The 21712-nt window shown below is 42.9% G+C and overlaps 1 protein-coding gene across 2 annotated transcripts; it reads left to right on the top strand.

Moving 5' to 3' along the window:
• Positions 1-54: 54 nt before the first annotated feature.
• Positions 55-20644, top strand: e2f4 (E2F transcription factor 4). 2 transcript variants are annotated; one of them, XM_079501720.1, is made up of 11 exons: positions 55-503; positions 7005-7114; positions 7677-7838; positions 8260-8303; positions 8850-8914; positions 9484-9660; positions 11725-11797; positions 12358-12510; positions 13659-13694; positions 16839-16883; positions 18108-20644. In XM_079501720.1, the coding sequence occupies exons 1-11, from the start codon at positions 312-314 to the stop codon at positions 18221-18223; spliced, it is 1173 nt and encodes a 390-aa protein (XP_079357846.1). In that variant the 5' UTR covers positions 55-311; the 3' UTR covers positions 18224-20644. The 2 variants fall into 2 exon arrangements, with proteins under 2 accessions (XP_079357846.1, XP_079357845.1); XM_079501719.1 differs by having other exon boundaries at positions 12355-12510.
• The last annotated feature ends 1068 nt before the right edge of the window (positions 20645-21712 follow it).

Genomic DNA, 21712 nt, shown 5'->3' with positions numbered 1-21712 from the left:
ACGGAACCGGAGCAGCAGCAGCACATTCATAAAACACATTAGAAAGAACCGATGCCGAACCTCTGCTGCGGTGGAGGAGGGGTTTCATACTGGAGTGGGTAAAAAACAACATTTTTTTGTTTTGTTTTGGGGTCGGAACTATTAATCGCAGTCAGGAGGAGGCCGGGGGGTGGGGGGGAAGATCCTGACCGAGGCACCGGTGTGGTGTGGTGGTGTGTGCAGCGGTCATTTGGCTCCGGGTGGCTCCCTCGGTCCGGTCGGTAAGCAGCAGCGGTGCGGTCAGTGGTGGAGGATCATTGAGGGAGAGGAGGATGATGGAGATCGAGTCTAGTGGAGGAACCAGGACCGGCGCCTCGGCGGCGGCTGTGGAGCCGGCGTCCGGCGGCACGAACCCGGTCGAGCCGCAGACCCCGAGCCGCCACGAGAAGAGCCTGGGTCTGCTCACCACCAAGTTCGTCACCCTGCTGCAGGAAGCCAAGGACGGGGTGCTGGACCTGAAGGCGGTGAGTAGAGAAGTGCTGCCTGCCTGGGTCTTTGTTGTGGGTTCTGATCCACACAACACCATGCATGTAGCCCAAACATTTAGACTCTCGTAGAGGTTTTTTTCGATTCTGACGAATCTCTCAACGATAGTCTATACGACGAGGTCCCCTTTAAGAGGGCACGGGTTTACGTGTCTGCCTCAAAATCACTCTTACCTTGTACAAATGCAAAATCTAAAAATAGAAAAAGATTGCCCCACATGTCCGGTGGGTGTGCGGGAAAAAATTACTTCCGTAGCGACCGTAGTTTTCAATAAAAAAATATTGTAATCCACTCCGTCCATACTAAAGTCCATACTCTGTCTCGGAATCTGGCGGCCATCTTGGTTTTCTCTCCATTGTAAATGCGCAACAGAACCCTGGCCACTAGGGGCGCGGCCAATGTTCTGTTGCGCATTTACAATGGAGGAGTATGGACGGAGTGGATTACAATATTTTTTTTATTGAAAACTACGGTCGCTACGGAAGTAATTGTTTCCCGCACACCCACCGGACATGTGGGGCAATCTTTTTCTATTTTTAGATTTTGCATTTGTACAAGGTAAAAGTGATTTTGAGGCAGACACGTAAACCCGTGCCCTCTTAAAGGGGACCTCGTCGTTTAGACTCTCGTTGAGAGATTCGTCAGAATCGAAAAAAACCTCTACGAGAGTCTAAATGTTTGGGCTACCATGCATGCATGGATGGATGCCATCTGGCCGCAGAGAGCTGCTTGTTTCTGCCTTCTTTCACTCGAGTCAGAGAGTACTTGTGCTTCAATCCGACCCCATAGATTCCCATTCATTTCAAACGATGCTGCTGCTGCTGCTAAAGCTAGTTGTTGTAGCCACAATGCAATGCCAAGCCACACTTTACACTTCGCTCGCATGCAGCGACTCAGTGTCGCGCCTTTGCCCCGAAAAGAAGGCTTCCAGATCAGCTCTTTATAGTTGTCAGCCCCAGGTGACTTAAGAGAGGCCGTCCACACCCATCACTATAACTATAAATAATACAACAAATATCGGTTTTTAATATTTAAATATATAGTTATTAGTTTGATAGTTATAAGTGCTCAGTGTGTGGACTGCCCCTAAGATGCTATCTGCATGCAATGAGTCGCAACTCATCCATTGACAGCCCATTAACGAAACAGAAGAGTACTTTCTGGTTGTATTAGACGGCAATAAACTCACCAATATTGCAGCTATGCGGCAGTTCTATGGACTATCTGGGTTATCCTCTTCATCTGTGTCAACTTAAGACTTTGTTTAAAAATCTAATTGTTAGCGACTTGCTGTCAACCTCAACCTGTGACATGCAGTGCATTTTCATGCCAAGGACCTCACAAAAAGATCATTTGGACAAATATTCTATTTTATTTATCTGTGTGACTCAATATAGTATACAATAGGGTTAAAGTGCTTAGACCAATTTTGATGCTATATTACTATATATATATATATTACTGCACTGCACTGCAGTAAGAGTAGTATGTACTTGACTCGAGTATATGGATTTGTTTACAATACATCCCAGAGTAGAAATCAGGTTACATGGGGAGGATTACTTGTTTTATACTAGTTTGTCACAAAACAGTGTGGCAGAAAAGTAGTGAAAATAGCCGATCTACAAGCTCGCAACACGTATGGAGAAAAAAAAGTGAAGACGGAAAAGTGAGGACGCAAATTGTGATCGGCCAAAATGAGATGACGAATATGATGATGAAAGCACCCCTCAGCCTCACTTCACAAGGCCAGGGTGTGATTTTATTTTATTTATTATCGGTTAAATGTATCTGTGTTCGATGAAGTGTTTCACCTCTGGTGAAGACTGGCTCGCTGGTGTGTGTGTGTGGGCCAGTGAACTTGAAGAGAAGACTCTGCCCTCCTGCGGAGCCACCATTTAAAAAGTGGGTCATCTTTTGTTGCTCCCTGCACGTCTATACACGTGAACCACGTGGCCCCCTGCTGCCCCGGGGGACAGGGGTCCCACTCCCTGCCCCCCTGCCCCCGCTCCTACCAATGCCTGCTTTCAGGAAGTGAACTAAAAGGTCACGACCAAACATCAATCGTGGAATTATTAGTGCATTTTAAGAGAAATGCCTATAACCCCAATAACGACTAGTTTGTCTGATAGGGATGTTATCCTAAAAAGGAACATCAAAGGAATAGTGATATATCATAGGATATATTCTTGCTGTCGGGCAGAAACCTATCTTCCATGTTTTTAACTTTGTTGTGTTTTTTCGTAATTCAACGCCCTACGTCAGTGGTGGGCAACTTTGACGATGGAGAGGGCCACTATAGTTCCACACTTGCTCCAAAGGGCCGCTATACAGTAGTTCCACACTCACTCCAGAGTCCACAGTAATACATTGCATGTATTACTGTCTGTATTACTGCCGCACTGCGACGCATTTTGAGCTTGTAGATCTGCTATTTTCGCTATATTCATGTTTGGAATTGTCATGTTTGGAATTGTAACAGCTGAAATCAATAATATATCAGTGTTCTGATATTAACCTGAGGGCCACATTACGTGAAGGTGGGGGCCGCATGTGGCCCCCGGGCCGCCAGTTTAGTCTAGTAGCCAGCCCATAGAGCCCCATTGTGAACCCGGACATGTTGAGTACACCAAGGTTTTATGTTAGAAATGTTTAGTATGGATCCCCAGCATGTAGAAACTGCCGGATGCTAACTTGCATATGTTGAGCAATTTTCATAATTAGCATAATATGTGACCATACCAATTACAACCTATAGAAGGCAAAATATTCAAAATTTCATCATGCTTTATGTAGCATGTGATGTGTCAAACTAGGGGGTTTTCATGATGCTGAAGCATGAAAGCATGATGACATTTTGAATATTTTGCCTTCTATAGGTTGTTAATGGTATGGTCACACATTATGCCAATTATGAAAATTGCTCAACATATGCAAGTTAGCATCCGGCAGTTTCTACATGCTGGGGAGTGGGGACCCATACTAAACATTTATAACATAAAACGTTGGTGTACTCAACATGTCCGGGTTCACTTTTTGGCTACTAGGCTAGTTGCCCATGTGTGCCCTACGTGATCACACTACAGCGTCACACAAAAGCATCAACAGTAGTAGGTACCCTCACAAAAAAACATGCAGTAATCCTGGTCTCTAAACTCTGGGCGCCTGATGGAGGGGAATTTAAGGAACTGGTTGGAATTACGTGTTCCTTCCACACGCTACGTCCAACCAGGGAAACTTCCCCCCTGTCCGGTGAAAAGAAGCGGATTGGTCTCCTCATGCATAGAAGGAAGCATGAGGTCAGTCCATTGCTCTCCCCAGGTTTGCAGGATTACATTCGATAATTGACACTGGGTGAAAAAAATGGGTTGCAAAATCGTGGGATAAAAAATATTTATTTTCCACAAGTTCGGAACGCGGTGCGACGAGTTTAGCAGCTCGTAAACTCTGTACAAATGTATCTAAAATTGCTGATCTACAAGCTCTCAAAAACACGTCCTGATGGACAGGTGAGCTTTTAGATGGGCTATTTTCACAATTTCTGAAAATGGCCCATAAGCGAAAATACATTCTCACCTACATGCTCAAAATAGGTAAAAGTGGTTTTAAGTGTGTGTCTGTGGGTGTTATAAATATTGAACCAATGAAAAGTATTAACAAGTGCTTGTGACTAAATAATTACACTGTGTCATTGGAACAGAGGTTATTATTTGTTTTCTTCATTTCCTGAATAGTTCATTTCTGCACAACAGCGGCAATATAAAAGTAATATATATATAAAGTGCCTTTCCTTGGTTAACATCTCTATATCGGACATTAGTGCTGTACAATAACTAAAAAAGATCGAGATCTAAATTCAGACACCCTATGCCAGGGGTGTCCACACTTTTTAGACTTGAGAGCTACTTTCAAAATGACCAGCTCAACCAAATCTACCCACCAAAAATATATATTATCATCACATTGCTGAAAGTATTTACATATTAGACAAATGCACCTTTTTTCCCTTTTTTTGTACTACTGATGTTTGTGCAAAACATTATTGCAACTATTGCATTGTGGGTTTGAGCTGTCCTTTTTTATGTCAATCCAATGAATCACCGTCACCTGAATTCAAGTGACGGATGCCAAATATGGTTTATTTATTTAATTTAAATTGTATATTTTAGGGGCATCATGTCATGTGGTCTACCTGCACAGCCTGTGTGATCTACTGGTAGATCACGATCTACCTTTTGGGCACCCCTGCCCTATGCAATCTAAATTGATTAAATTAAATTTGAGCTAGAATCGTTCAGCACTGAAGGACTGAGGACAGCGCTGTCCTATTCATTTTAGTTACTGTCTGTTTAAAGCCACAGTAGTTTGCTCCAGGTGCCACATTTTGAGTCTAATGTTCAGCAAGTACAGACTAAAGACAAATTAGACAAATAAGACAATACATATTTTCACAGGGGGAAAAATAGAATCGTGTGAGAATCGTGATGTCAATAATCAAGTTTCATATTTGAGCAAAAATTGTGCAGCACTATCGGAGTCGGACATACTATTTGTTGTTGGTTTTTTTTTAAGTCAACTTGTTAGTACATTTGCACATACAGTACCTGAAATTATTTTAATATGTCCCATAGACTATTAGGAGCAGTGGGCAGCTATTGAACAGCGCTGGCAGTAACTAAGACTCCTGTGGGGAGGAGTGACAGCCAGCCAGCCATATGGCTGGGACTGATAATGACTCTAGACTCCATAACATTCTTTCTCAGAACAGTTCACATGACATCATTTTATCAAATGTCCTCATTGATTCATTCCTTCGTTCATGCAGTTCAAGCAAAGATGCAAGAAGTCAGCTTTGTGTGGGTTTTCTTTTTGTGGCGTGACTGCACAGTCAACAAGCCTCTGGAACTGCACTTCATCATCATACATGATAGTGTCGTGTTTAATGTCATGAGCTAGAGCTGGCAAATTAGCCAAAAAATACATCAAAATCAATATTTAGAATTAATTTAAATAATTTAATTTGCAGACTTATAATCAAGAAGCAAGGTTCTTTTCCCCTTCCTGGCTCATCAGGCCAAAGTATTTACTCCACCATGTAAAATTACTTTGTATTCATAAAATGTTTGGAATGGAGGTTAACAGAAAAATAACTTAATAAATAATAGAAAATCGTTCATTTATAGTAATCGAGGCAAACGTCTGAAATAATCGTGATATTGATATTATGAAGTCTTATCATTATCACTCTTTGGGAGCATTCAAAATGGCGTGCAGACTTCCTCCTTCCCTTTAGGCCTCCGTAGAGGTCCACGTTTCTGATGTGGTCGTCTCCCACCATGGGACCATGTGTGGTCGTCTCCCACCATGGGACCATGTATGGTCCTCTCCCACCATGGGACCATGTGTGGTCCTCTCCCACCATGGGACCATGTGTGGTCCTCTCCCACCATGGGACCATGTGTGGTCCTCTCCCACCATGGGACCATGTGTGGTCCTCTCCCACCATGGGACAAAACGGAGGCAACAACATGAGCATTAAATAGTACATACAGTAGGTTAGGGTCTTGTCCTAGACCGATATGATACAATATCTATCCAATAGCAGCGTATATAATCGGGCAGGCTTTGGTGTTTTCTAGTTGCATGATTTATGGGTCCTGCAGGCAGGACAAATTCCTGGCCTTCTGTCTCCATTTCACATTGATCATATTGATATGGTGAGCGTGATGACGTTGACATGGTGGGCGGTATTTCACTCTGTTGTTTTTGTCGACTAAAACTAAGACGAAAAATGTCCGTCGACTACCTTTTTTCACTGACTAAAATTAAGTGGAAACGAAATGAAAACTAAGCTATGGTGACTAAAACTAAGACTAAATGTAATGGCGACTGTGGCTCAAGAGGTAGAGCAGGTCGTCCAATGATCCATGGGTCAGCGGTTCGAATCCCGGCTCCTCCTGTCTACATGTCGAAGTGTCCTTGGGCAAGACACTGAACCCCAAATTGCTCCCGATGTGCTGGTTGGTACCTTGCATGGCTTCCGCCGCAATCGGTGTATGAATGTGTGTGTGAATGGGTGAATGTAATGCACAATCTACAGTATGTAAAGCACTATATATATGCACCATTTACCATTTACAATTTCGTCAACAGATAAAAACTAGACTAAAATGTTAAGAAGGGACTAGTGGACACTGGACAAGACATCCAGTATAAGTCATTTTACACTTGGTTGCATGTTGCATATTTTCAGCAAGTGTAAAATCAGTCATTACGACGGCATCAAGGCCCGCCAAAACACATTTTAGTCGACTAAATCCACTGTAGATTTAGTCGACTAAAATCTCATGACATTTAGTCGACTGAAACTAGACTAACACTAAAACAGACAAAATGAAAGCTAATGACTAAGAAAAACTAAAATCGAAATTTGCTGCCAAAAACAACACTGATTCCGCTCCTTGTTTTCCGTCCTCCAGGCAGCAGACACGCTAGCGGTTCGACAGAAGCGACGGATCTACGACATCACCAACGTGTTGGAAGGGATCGGCTTAATAGAGAAGAAATCCAAGAACAGCATCCAGTGGAAGTGAGTCCTCCTCCTTAGCTCTTCTTGTATATGTATCGTTTCTGTTTCGGAAGTATCGTGAGATTTCGCTGCCAGACAGGAAACGGTGGACAGTCTCGTGGTACTTGGCACGTTCAGAAACATACTTTTTTCTCTTTAGATACCTCTATAAAATGAAACAGTGTAGACAATAATGTGTTATATGTCTTCTGTTATTTTCCAGAAGCGATTACTTTACAAAGGTCTAAGTCATTCAGAAATAGTGTTTGTTCATGAGCTGGTCACTGGGCTCGCACTGACTCCAATGCATTCCACCGAACTTCCGGGTGTAGTTTGGCTCCCATGGTGCGGCGAATCTGCCGCCTGGAATTGCGAAAATGACGTTGGTGACCGTACCTCCATTCCATCGGTGCTGGGGGGGGGGGGGGGGGGGGGGGGGGTGACAAAGACGGGTCAGTGTTGCATGTTGATTTTCAGCGAGACAGTTTCACATCGATAAAGTACATTAAATGACGGAGATGTGTCTGTCTGTCTGTCTGTGTGTCTCTGTCTCTCTCTCTCTCTCTCTCTCTCTCTCTCTCAGGGGTGTAGGTCCAGGCTGCAACACGCGGGAGATCGCCGACAAGCTGATGGACCTGAAGGCGGAGCTGGACGACCTGACGATGAGGGAAAATGAGCTGGACCAGCAGAGGGTCTGGGTGCAGCAGAGCATCAGGAACGTCACCGACGACTCCAACAACAGCCCATATCCTTAAATAACAGCTTTTGTGCCCAAGACGTCCCCAGTGCACGTGTCTTTATAAGTACACCCGTAGAAAGCCCGTGACATGTGGAGACATCTGTAGGGGTTTTTGAGGGGCGCTAGGCCCCTCCTAAACACAGGTTTAATGTTTGTCTTTAGTTCAATGTTTGTTTTGTAAACGCCATTGACAATGAAGGGAAAACTAATATTTGATCATACTAGTACAGCGTCACACACAAGCATCAAACGTAGCGAATCCAATAAGCTCCAAACGACATGAGGTTTCCACCCGACAGAGAAGATATCAAATCTGGCATAGGTCGGTTTTCTAACGCGATCTTTTCAGTGATGTTTTTTTTCTCATTTCAACCTGTGGTTATAACTTATGACCATAGTCACACGTTGGACCTTAACACACGCGTACTATGGCTTATGTGAAGCATGAGGATCTGTGTGGAGCTTTCAAAGGTAAGCTCTGAGTTCTCATCATCTTGGGAAGGCTTTGTTTTAGTTTTGTTACAGTAAAGGATAATGATTTTAACCCTCAAAATAAGAGGTAACGCACTACCTTTAAGCGAGTAAAACATAAAATCTGAGTTTTTTTTGTTTATTTTTGTCTATTATCATCATCATCATATCATGATCATACTATAATCATCATCATCATCATCATCATACTATAATTAACCAAATGTCTGAATTTGTGTCTGTCTGTCAGAAACACTGCCATAGCTCCTCACTGCCTGCACCAATCACTCCCACTTTTCACACAGGCATTGACCATAATAATATGGAGGTCTTGACGAAGCCCTTTTTCCAATTTAACAAATTATAGATTAATAATGAATTTATTAGTGAATTAAAAATGCGCTCAGGGCAATAGGGGGGGGGGGGCAATATCTCACAACGGGTAAGGGCTAGTATACTTAATTGACGGGGGTCCAACGGGGATCTATTATTAGACCTCTGCATCTCTTCTACGCATTGATTGCAACGTGTCTCTTTCCTTTCCAGGTGACACTCTTCTAGCAATACGTGCTCCCACCGGAACACAACTAGAGGTGCCCATACCAGAGTCTGTAAGTTTTGTGTGTGTGTGTGTTAAAAATCACACCTGTGTGAAGTAGGGCATTAAGCAACTAGTCGACTAGTTTACTAGTCGACTAGTAAATCCACTAGTCGACCTTTTTTATTTTCTATTTTTTCCCCGATTTTGTAGGCCTCAAGATCATGTAGATTATAGTTATAGTCACCATGTACAGTTTTTCAATGTATTAAAAAAAGTGTATTTTTTTTAATTTATTTTATTTTTTACATAATAGGTAGTTAAACAACTAGTCGACTAGTAAACTAGGCAACTAGTCAACTAGTAAAAATGACTAGAAGTGAATGCCCTAGTGTGAAGTGAGGGGCGCTCTCATCATCGTTCATCATCATGCATTGGGGGCGCCAAATTGTTCACAAAAAATAAAGTTTCTTTGTTTTGTGTGTGTGTGTGTGTGGGGGTGGGTGTGTGTGTGTGTGTGTGGTGTGACGATTATTCCCTGATACAAGAGACTGTGACCAAAAACTACAATAAAAATGTTGCTGTCCAAATCAACACTGTGGTGTGTGTGTGTGTGTCTTCTGCCTGCCTCGTCCATCCAAGGTTCTGAACGGCCAGAGGAAGTACCAGATCCGCCTGAAGAGTTCCTCCGGCCCCATCGAGGTCCTGCTGGTCAACAAGGACCCGTCCAGCCCCTCCCCCGTGGTGCTGCCCGTCCCGCCTCCAGAGGACGTCCTGCAGAACCTCCCGGCGCCCACGTCTACTACCTCCAGCACGCCGGTACGGTACCCACACACACACACACACACACACACACACACACACACACACACAGGGATGTGTCTGTAAAACAACTGCCCTCTCCAGACCACGAATGCAGCATTTACTATGGTGGAAGAAATGCAAATGCCCTCCTCTCCTTTCCATGCCATAACGGAAGGCAGCATTCAGGAGAATAGCTTTTTTTCCCCAAAGTCTCCTGAACTGGAACGCAGCATTTTGCGTTGAACAAATTTGTTTAGGAATCCATGTCGTTAAACCGCATCTCCACTAGCGAAAGAGTGCTGGGTTGCGCCCCCGAAAATAGCTGATACCCTCTACCCTCTAACACTCTGCACGTCCCTACACACACACACGTTGGCATGCTGTTTTGAAACGTATTAGCTTGTAGATCTGCTATTTTTCAGAGCGCAACCAAACGTGACTTGTCTTTTAGTTGTACTGGATCTCTTCTCCACTAGTCCCTCCCTCACACATCGTAGCTTGGTTTTTATTTTGTTTGTTTATTCAGATTTGGTCAGTGAAAAAAGGCAGTTGACAAACATGTTACACACACACACACACACTAGGGCATTAACCAAACGTGATTTTTGATAGTCGACACGAATACCATCAAAATCGGTTTATAGTCGATTAGTCGGCGGTAAAATATGATATTTTTTTCCATCCAATCAAGCATTAAAACATCGTGTTCTGAAACGGCCAGCGCGAGTGAAGGATTAACTGCAAAACAGAGCCGGTGAATGCAGGCCGAGTGGAAGAGAGTGGCGACACGCTTTGATCTCACCACAAAGCGGGTGCCTATGGGCTATAGTTCCAAACATTGGAACTATTCCATTGAGATAGAATGAGCACTTCCGCATTCCATTGTTACAATGGGATTCAAGGCTAGTGTCGCCACTCTCTTACTAGATTACGCTGAATGCCGCTCTGATTGGCCAAAATTCACATCAGCTGTTAAAAGTCAAGTCAAAGTTGCAAGTCCACAATGACTCACGGATGGATGCGCTGTGAGCTTGTAGATCTGCTATTTTTGATGCGCAAGACCTTTCTACGGCGCAGCATAGCATGTTACGTTGTTGAAAATGTTTGTTGGAGATGGAGGAGGAGGAGGAATGAACGATGCAATGTTTTTCATACAACCCTAAATGTTCAACAACAAGTTACAACCACAGTTCCTTTGGTTTTTAGAAGGAGCTACAAGCTAGGAGGAGGTTATGATTACATACTAGGCTTGCTAGCTAGCAGGCTTGCCAGGCTATGAATCAGATGATCAACTGTCTTCGCGACTATTAGAACTATGATCGCGCGGCATAGCTGTTTGTTTTTAATAATGCCGCACGCCTGCACTTTTGTTGGATAAGCATGAAGAAAGATTAATAAGAAAAAGAAACATGAAATCACGGCAAGAGCTACTGTAGTTTGACTGTCACCAAACTGGATAATATTGGGCAGAGTGAGGAGGAACTCCTGCTATACTTTACTGTACCGGACGACACGACGACACGTCTCCAATCTAACTTGTTGAACAAACTACAGTAATAAACTCACCAATAGTAAAAGTATTTACACACTGTAGTTGTCCCCATTGAGCGTATGAGGCATATGCTTTTTAAAAATCTGTCTTAAATGCTGCCAGTGCCACTGCCGCCCACCGCACCTACACGAGTGACGGTGACGGTAAAACCCATGTACAGTAGGCTTGTATATGATATGAAAACAATCAGCCAGGAATGGATTAGTACTTAAGTTGGAGAACTACCAACAAAACAACAGAGCTCACAGCTGCATGTCTGCTGTAAAAGAAAAAAGAAAAATCATAAAGAATATTAAAAATAATATTAACGATTACTCGATTTTTGATTTACAGTGTCGACTACCGTTTTGCTAGTCGACTAATCGATTTTTATGTTAATGCCCTAACACACACACACACACTTGTTTATTCAGATTTGGTCAGTGAAAAAAGGCAGTCGACAAACATGTTTCGCCATAGTTTTAATCTAATCTATGAAATGAACACTGTGTTGGTCTTTCTTGTCTCCCCTCCTGGATCCTGTGCAGACCCCCACCGCGTCAGCTACCCCCACTCCCTCCATCACAGCAGCAGCAGCAAGCCACACCACCTCAACCACAGGTAAGATGGAGGTCCAACCAATGAACGCACAGACAGTCCACCAGTGTTGTTTTTGGCAGCACATTTTTACTTTAGTTTTAGTCATGGTCTCTTGAATAGTTTTCATTTAGTTTCAGTCACATTTTAGTCACCTGGAATGTTTTAGTGTTAGTTACGACTAAATATCATAAGGTTTTAGTCGACTAAATCTACAGTTGATTTTAGTCGAACAAAATGTGTTTTGGCGGGCCTTGATGCTGTCGTAATGACTGTTTTTACACTTGCTGAAAATAGCCGATCTACACGAGCGCGACGCGTTGTGGTCTTGTAGATCGGCTATTTTCAGCATGCAACTAATTGTAAAATAACTTGTACTAGATCTATTGTCCACTAGTCCCTTCCTAACATTTTAGTCTATTTTTTACGGGGAGACCCTCGTTACTGAACAAACTCCACAGCAATGATAACTATCGGAATAGTGATCTAACTGTATAATATAGTGTTAACCATGTTTTAGTGTTTTGCATATTTATTTATTTTCAAATGAGTCAAATTAGCGATTTTCTCTCTCATCCCAGCAGTGGCGGATGGCACGTCACTCGCCCTGACCACCAACCCCCCTGCTACGACGCCATTGGTCACTCAGCAGCTCCAGTCGTCCGCCTCATTGGATGGATCCGCCTCTTCCTCGGCTCCTGCAGTATTTGAACCAATCAAGTCGCATCCTTCTGACAGTGAGCGTTGGACTTTTTCCTTTTGTCAAAAAATATCCAGTGAATTGCATTTTAGACGGCTCCTCAAACAACAAGTATATAGTAGCCATGTTTGAGCCTTGTCTCTAGTTCAAGCAACAGGTATATAGTAGCCATGTTTGAGCCTTGTCTCTAGTTGAAGCCGTTTCCAATAGAGCATTGCAGTCCCTCCCCCTTTCATGACGACGCCAGGCCCAGGAAATAATTCCCAATGCATTTTCCCCATAGACATTTCAAAAAGTATTTATTTAAAGACCTTATAAGCGTCGTACAGAGCCAACTCGAGTCGTGACAAATCTTGACAACAAACACAATATTTTGGACCAAACAAATAATTACAAAGAAGAAAAACAACAACAAAAAGTGTTGTAACCTGCTGTTTCCTTCTTCTTTCTAATTATTTGTTCGGCCTGAAAAAATTGTGTTTGTTGTCATGATTTCGTTGATTTGTCACAACTCCAGTTGGCTTTGTACGAGGCTTAAAAGGTCTTTAAATAAATACTTTTTGAAATGTCCATGAGGAAAATGAACGGGGAATCATTTCCTGGGCCCCGGTAGGGGGCGGGACTGCGACGCTCTATACAGCATGCAGTACAATTACAGTGTCATTGATGCAGCGTACAGTGCAATTCTTACAATCATTGCTGTCGGGTTACATTTACTTTTCTATCATTTTTCTAAGAACTTTGACTGCATACATTAGAGCAGGGGTTCTCAACGTTTTTGGCCGGGGAATGCTTTGGCAATGTCTCGGGACCCCCGCCCCGCCCCCTCCCGACCCCCAATATAAATTGACTGCTACAATAACCTTAAACCATTTTGGGCGGGAACCCCTTTTGGTGTTTTAAGCATTGTTATAATTTAGCTATTGAAAAATAGCAGCTCTACAAGCTCATAGCGCGCCACCGAGTGGCGCGCTACGAGCTTGTAGGTCTGCTATTTTTGAAAAATCGTGAAAATAAAAAATTAAAAAAATCTTTTTTTTTTCTTTTTTTTTTAAATAATTTGGGGACCCCCTAAAATAATTTGGCGACCCCCCGAGGGGTCGCGACCCACGGGTTGAGAACCCCTGCATTAGAGTAGTGGTGGATGTGCAGCCGTAATGTTGACTTGTTATCTTGTTCTTCCAGTGCTGGACTTCACTGAGATGTTCGACCCAACAAAAGGTAAAGCATGTGCTCTCGTCGACACCTTGGCTATTAAAACGTAGCAGATGTACAAGCTCACAGCGAGTCACTTTGTGCCACGCTTGCGAGCTTGTACATCTGCTATTTTTGAGTGGTGTAAACCACTCCTACAACTGGCTTTGTTAGTTTGTCTGTCTGTCTGTTCGTACCAAAAAATGAGCATGGTTGCTATGGTCACCCAGTTCATACGGGTGTGATTTCATTACGTCAGACATTACGTCAGACCACAGCTGATCGGTCTATATAAGACCTTACACCAGTCAGTTCACACGGGTGTGATTTTTTTATTTATTCCTTACATTTTAGAAAAATCTATTGGTTTAGATTAGAAGACATTTAGAAGGCATTTGTAGAATCTGCTTCAGGTCTCAATGGGTTATACGTGTGTCACTTGTCGATCAATGACCAATCTTCAAGCTCACAACCACCTTGCAGTCCAGTGTGGACAGTCGGTTCTAAAAGAGCAGTTTTGAGAAAACGAATGGGAATTGCCTGCAGTCTGGACCAATCGGAATCAACTTTATTGTCACATCACAGATTTGCCTGCAGTCTGGACAAATCGGAATCAACTTTATTGTCACGTCACAGATTTGCAAGTAAAATAGTGGGTGAAATTCGTTTTTGTGCATAGTTAGACAAAGCTGTTCCCATTTTGGGCGGGAACCCCTTTTGGTGTTTTAAACATTGTTATAATTTAGCTATTGAAAAATAGCAGATCTACAAGCTCATAGTGCGCCACCGAGTGGCGCGCTACGAGCTTGTAGGTCTGCTATTTTTGAAGAATCGTGAAAAGTGACATGACAGTGTTTGAGAACGACTGACATAGAAACATAGCTTTTTCAAGAAAACAGTCAGGATTTAGAAGACATTTGTAGAACCGTTCCCAGGTCAAAATGGGTTAAAGTAATAGTTCACCCAAAATATGGCTCTTTTTTTCTCTCAAATCAATTACACTCCCATGGCATGAAGCCTTGAATGTATGGAGGCCGGCTGTGTTTCCACTTTCCACTAAGACAGGGGTTCTCAACGTTTTTGGCCGGGGACCCCCCGGAAATGCTTTGGCAATGTCTCGGGACCCCCGCCCCGCCCCCTCCCGACCCCCAATATAAATTGACTGCTACAATAACCTTAACCCATTTTGGGCGGGAACCCCTTTTGGTGTTTTAAGCATTATGTTATGCTTTAGCTATTGAAAAATAGCAGATCTACAAGCTCATAGCGCGCCACCGAGTGGCGCGCTACGAGCTTGTAGGTCTGCTATTTTTGAAAAATCGTGAAAAAATAAAATAAAAAAATAAATAATTTGGGGACCCCCCAAACTAATTTGGCGACCCCCCGAGGGGTCGCGACCCACGGGTTGAGAACCGCTGCACTAAGAGACTCAAAGGAGATTCAAGCGGGAAGCCTGAAACACAACCGGTCATCACATTATTGGCTCAGGAATGCAACACAAATTCAAGGTTTCATGGGTTGTGGAATTGATAGAAAGCTATAGTAGGAAAGTATGTGTGAAAAGATTTCACGTAAATTGCACGCTGCGTTCATGGTTTGAGGCTTGGTTTTGTTCAAAACGGGGCCAATCCTGCAAAAGTTTGAAAGCCAATGTGAGCCAATTAGGATGGAATATGAAATATCGGACAGATCCGACTCGAGCACATCACTATAGAGATACTGTGTAACGATTTGGAGGAGTAATATAAAAAAGAAAAGTGTTTTACAACACATGCACGCTGCCGTTCACTTCCTTGTTTTACGGCTCCAAAAGAATGGCTCGTAACTCCTAATCTAGGGAACTCTCCATGGTTTTGACCAGAAGGACAATGTTCTGTCTTCATTACTTCAACATGCATCTCGTTTGGAACATTGACGCTTCTAGAGAGACTTTAGCATCTCGTTTGGAATATTAACGCTTCTAGAGAGACTTTAGCCTCTCGTTTGGAATATTAACGCTTCTAGAGAGACTTTAGCATCTCGTTTGGAATATTAACGCTTCTAGAGAGACTTTAGCATCTCGTTTGGAATATAAACGCTTCTAGAGAGACTTTAGCATCTCGTTTGGAATATTAACGCTTCTAGAGAGACTTTAGCCTCTCGTTTGGAATATTAACGCTTCTAGAGAGACTTTAGCCTCTCGTTTGGAATATTAACGCTTCTAGAGAGACTTTAGCATCTCGTTTGGAATATAAACGCTTCTAGAGAGACTTTAGCCTCTCGTTTGGAATATTAACGCTTCTAGAGAGACTTTAGCCTCTCGTTTGGAATATTAACGCTTCTAGAGAGACTTTAGCCTCTCGTTTGGAATATTAACGCTTCTAGAGAGACTTTAGCATCTCGTTTGGAACATTAACGCTTCTAGAGAGACTTTAGCCTCTCGTTTGGAATATTAACGCTTCTAGAGAGACTTTAGCCTCTCGTTTGGAACATTGACGCTTCTAGAGAGACTTTAGCATCTCGTTTGGAACATTGACGCTTCTAGAGAGACTTTAGCATCTCGTTTGGAATATTAACGCTTCTAGAGAGACTTTAGCATCTCGTTTGGAACATTGTTGCTTCTAGAGAGACTTTAGCATCTCGTTTGGAATATTAACGCTTCTAGAGAGACTTTAGCATCTCGTTTGGAATATTAACGCTTCTAGAGAGACTTTAGCATCTCGTTTGGAATATTAACGCTTCTAGAGAGACTTTAGCATCTCGTTTGGAATATTAACGCTTCTAGAGAGACTTTAGCATCTCGTTTGGAATATTAACGCTTCTAGAGAGACTTTAGCATCTCGTTTGGAACATTGACGCTTCTAGAGAGACTTTAGCCTCTCGTTTGGAATATTAACGCTTCTAGAGAGACTTTAGCATCTCGTTTGGAATATTAACGCTTCTAGAGAGACTTTAGCCTCTCGTTTGGAATATTAACGCTTCTAGAGAGACCAGCGTGAGGTAAGAACGGAAGATTATGCCTCCCGTTTTTTTGTGGGGGGGGGGGGGGAAGTAAGGGTGTTTTCAGAGTAAAATCTGCCATATATGCTGCCACTCTAGCGCCTTTATTTTGAAGAATTCCACGGTGGGAAAAAAAGTGTTAACTGTAAATGAAGCATCATGAAGTTCATGTCTGGTGTCTCTTTCTGACAGAGATGTTGAGTGGAGACTTGTTGGAAGACTTGATGTCATCAGAAGGTGAGTTAGCTTGTCCACACATAACTACATAATAGGCCTATCTCACAGCCCCCTTTCCATGCCCCCTTCCGGTAGCTAGTGGTGTCATTTAACATTAGCATTTACATGTTTTTTCTCTGGAGAATCTAAGTACATTTCCTAATGTAAAAATGTGACAGACCAATATTATTATGAAGCAAACAAGATGGTAAATCAGCTCGAACAGATAGAACAAACCTTACCTTGAGAAAACAAAAGTTGTAGACTTCTTAAATGACCTCTGTTAACATGTGTGTCTATGGAGTGACGTCACGCTATCACCACTAGCTCCGAAAGGGGGCGTGGAAAGGGGGTGGGGAAATTCTTTGAGATAGGCCTATTAACAGTGTTGATTTCGTCGACTAAAACAATGACAAAAAATGTTCGTTGACTACCTTTTTTCACTGACAAACTAAATGAAAATTAAGCTATGATGATAAGTAAATATATTGACAATTTCGTACTAAAATGTTAGGAAGGGACTAGTGGACAAGAGATCCAGTGTAAGTCATCTTACACTTGGTTGAAAATAGCAAATCTACAAGCTCACAACGCATCGTGGCAGCCTGTACCTACCCTTTGCTGCCACAGTGTGGCAGACAAAGACTTTTAAAAACAAAGTGTTGGAAACAAAAAATAAAGGGATCCACACAAATGTGTTCCGACCCCAGTGTTTGGGAAACGCTGCTTTTATGAATAAACCTTTACTCTGTCGCCAAGACAAATTTCTCCCAAGGGAGACAAATAAAGACAACCTTGAACCCTGTATATTACACCGCTCCACACTTCCCAGACTCTTCTCCCTTCTGTCTCCAAAACTATGGAATGCACTTCCCATCACAATCGGAACTGCACTTCCCATCCCAATCTTCCGCCGTAGTCTGAAAACTCACCTCTTCAGACTCCATCTTAGCCTGTAGCACTTGCACTAACCTCGACAACCTTACAGGCGTATGCAAAGGCTCAACTTATGTCATTTAGAAATCATTTTATGTAGACCTAGCACTCTATAGTGTATACTCATACGTTTCATTGTACAGATATTCTAGACGGATGTTAGGTTCTTAGCTTGCGTTATGATCCTGGACTATTTCTATGTATTGGATGTATTACCTTGTTGTTTTTGCTTACTGTAAATCGCTCTGGATTTTGAGCGTCTTCTAAATGTCTAAATTGCCTTTTTTTTTTAATCTCCTTGTCGCCCAGTGTTCTCTCCGCTCCTGCGTCTGTCCCCTCCACCCGGCGACCACGACTACATCTACAACCTGGACGAGACGGAAGGACTGTGTGACCTCTTCGATGTCCCCATCCTCAACCTCTGACCCCCCGACCCCCCCCCCCCCCCCCCCAATACCCACCCACCCCTCCTCAGTCCCCCCCCCCCGCAACCACGTCCTCTCCGCCAGGCGAGGTGAGGCCTAGAGGCCACGCTGTGAGCTCAGTCAGCGCGAGTTCACTCGGCCTGTAGTGATGATGATGTTGTAAATACAGGCGACAAAGAACAAAACCCCCTTTTTTTTTTTTTTTTACTTCGACTGCTTTTGTTTCTCCTAGGGATCAAATTAAGAGACACACACACACAAACCAACGAACGCACGTGCAAGCAAATCTATTTTTGGAGTGTGTGTGTGTGCGTGCGCGTGAGTGAGTGAGAGCGAGCGAGCGAATGAGAGTGAGAGCGAGCGAATGAGAGTGTATGTGAGAGCGAGCGAATGAGTGTTTGTTGGTTTTCAAAGGCTTTCTCTATAATGGAGCCCGACCCATGCCAAGTGCTAGAACCACCGATTGCCGATATTTTGGCTGATATTTTGTCAAAAAGTGACACATTTTCTAATCAAATTGAAATATTTAGAATTGATTCCATTTTCTATTCGCGGACATTTCACTCGCAAGCAAGCAAATGAATACAAATCGAAGTAACATTTTGATAGATAAACATCAACAAATGTATTTCATTTCAACCACTTAAGCCCTATTCGAAAATAGCCAATCCATAAGCTCTCAATGTGTCCCAAACGCGGTGCATTGTGAGCTTGTAAATCATCTATTTTTGTCAACATTTTAAACCTTTTTTTTAAGGTTTTCTCCTAAAATAGGGAAGCCAGGTTGAAAGTGGTCAAAACATCGCGGCACGTGGGCTGCATAATTGCACGCCGATACTGATGTCAACACGGCTGATATGTCGTCCAGAGCGATCTATAGAGCGCTGGAGTCTAATATTACTGCCGCTAGCTAGAGTCCGCTATCCCCGCGAGTCACTGCGCTGTTTCTTCTATTGAAATTCCCTGTAGAGAAATCTTAGATCGCGTTATTTAATATACAATAATCAACCGGGTGAATTTTACTCCTGTGAAAAAGTACTAATTTATCCAAAGAGTAAGCGAATGAATATATCAAATGTAACTCAATCTTCTCTTAACCTGACCCAGGGGGTAGTCTCGCGTTGCCAGACTGTTGCCTCTCACAATTTTCCAAATGTTTCCATCATACAGTCTGGAGAAACGGAAGCTCTGATCATGAGCAAGCGACAAAGCGGAAGTGAAGCCTCCTCCCTGCTTCCGTTTCATCTTTACAGTCGCGCAAATTTCTCCTAATATAAATCGTAATCATCAAAGGCAGCATATATAGCTTGCTGCTTAGCAGAAATGGAAATAAAACGATACAATGTAAAGATATTTCAGAATATATTTCCATGAACCGAAATTGGCAGCTTTCCTTGCTCGGATTTCGGGAGGTGTAGTTCTATATATATATATAGCATTCGGAGATTGTGGAATAGTTGTCTGGCTTTGCAAAGACTACCCAGGGGGGTAGCAGGAGTGACGTCAGGACTTTGGTAGCCTACTCTATATCGTTTTTTTTAACATATAACGGTCCTCCGGGCTGTACTCTATAAAACTTAAGTCGGCTTTTCGCCGGGAACTTCTCTGGTAAGGAGGAAACGGAACAAAACCGTTTGCATCAGGTCAAGATTCGGAGCACGCTATTGGATCACCCCTACCCCCCCCGTACCTCCCTCATGATCATGATTCGGAGCACGCTATTGGATCACCCCTACCCCCCCGTACCTCCCTCATCATCATGATTCGGAGCACGCTATTGGATCACCCCTACCCCCCTGTACCTCCCTCATGATCATGATTCGGAGCACGCTATTGGATCCCCCCCCTACCCCCGTACCTCCCTCATGATCATGATTCGGAGCACGCTATTGGATCCCCCCCCTACCCCCGTACCTCCCTCATCATCATGGCAACCGCGACTCGCAAACACATCACGGGACATTTTTTTTAGTCTGAACATGCACTGTCCTAGTTTACATAGAGAATATAAATATATATTATATATTTTGTATTACCAGCATAGAAAGACAAGTTTATAGTCATGAAAACTATCCACTTATTATAAACGCAGAGAGGAGTCAAGAGCAATAGCTGACAACAAGTAAGCAACGACTGAAATAACCACGTTTTTTTTATGTAATATGTGTATGTATGGCATGCTTACACTGTAAATTCATTGGGTGTTAATGAAATTAATCTGTTTGCACCGTCTCGGAGTTCAAAAAAATAGAAAGCTGCCATCCGTATTTCAATGAATACAATGTAATTTTAATCAATCTGTGTACAGTAGGGCAGGGGTTCTCAACGTTTTTGGCCGGGGACCCCCGGAAATGCTTTAGCAATGTCTCGGGACCCCCGCCCCGCCCCCTCCCGACCCCCAATATAAATTGACTGCTACAATAACCTTAAACCATTTTGGGCGGGAACCCCTTTTGGTGTTTTAAGCATTGTTATAATTTAGCTATTGAAAAATAGCAGATCTACAAGCTCATAGCGCGCCACCGAGTGGCGCGCTACGAGCTTGTAGGTCTGCTATTTTTGAAAAATCGTGAATAAAAATTATTGTAATAATAATAATAATTTGGGGACCCCCTAAAATAATTTGGCGACCCCCCGAGGGGTCGCGACCCATGGGTTGAGAACCCCTGCAGTAGGGTAATGTTGATGCAATATATTAGCTAGTCCATCTGCATTCTGTAGCGGTTGGAGGCGGTCTCGCAGCTAGCACTGCCTGAAGCTCAGGAGTCCAGTATCTCTGGCTGTTAACCCATTTAGGCCTGACGTCGAAATTTAAAAAAATGTCTTCAAAATCCTGACAGTTTTCTGAAAAACCTGTTTCTGTATCAGTGGTTCTCAATATTTCATGTCAAGGACCCCAACAATTATATGTAATATGCCGCCGACCCCCATCTGAAAAATTATGTTGTTCCAGGGACCCTCCAGAAGCGAATATTTGAGTTAAAAACTGAAACTCTGAAAGATTTGAGGCACATTTTCACGATAAAAAAAAAAAGCAGACCTACAAGTTCATAGGTATGAGCTTGTAGATCTGCTATTTTTCAATAGCTAAAGTATAACATAATTCTTTAAAACACCAAAAGGCGTTCCCGCCCAAAATGGTTAAACCCATTAAAAGCCGTGATTCGCTCTTGGATGAGCAGTAAAAGTAGGTGTTTGAATCTGGGGTGTTAACAGATTTATATGGCAAATCGCCGCTCTCTCCCCTTTTGGGAAAGTACCTAAAACCTTGCGGATTGCAGCTTTTGGAATTAACACGGAGGATTTTACATCACGTTTTTTTTTTCATCACACACGCCTCATACAGTTGCAGTAGTGCTGTTGTCTGGGTAGAGTCCAGTCTTTGTTTAACCCATTGAGACCTGGAACGCATCCATGTCACGTTAGCGTTTAACCACATTAACCATTAACCCATTTTGGGGCGGGAACCCCTTTTGGTGTTTTAAACAT

This window comes from Electrona antarctica (assembly GCF_951216825.1).
Source record: "Electrona antarctica genome assembly, chromosome: 5".
Taxonomy (NCBI): Eukaryota; Metazoa; Chordata; class Actinopteri; order Myctophiformes; family Myctophidae; genus Electrona; species Electrona antarctica.
The sequence above is the reverse complement of the archived record's forward strand: the minus strand, read 5'-3'. Positions and strand labels throughout refer to the sequence as shown.

Excerpts from the sequence above, each read along its gene's own strand:
- e2f4 (XM_079501719.1), top strand. The coding sequence starts at position 312 with ATGATGGAGATCGAGTCTAGTGGAGGAACCAGGACCGGCGCCTCGGCG. Across the intron at positions 504-7,004 it reads GGGTGCTGGACCTGAAGGCG|GCAGCAGACACGCTAGCGGT; the intron begins GTGAGTAGAGAA and ends TCCGTCCTCCAG. Across the intron at positions 7,115-7,676 it reads AAGAACAGCATCCAGTGGAA|GGGTGTAGGTCCAGGCTGCA; the intron begins GTGAGTCCTCCT and ends TCTCTCTCTCAG.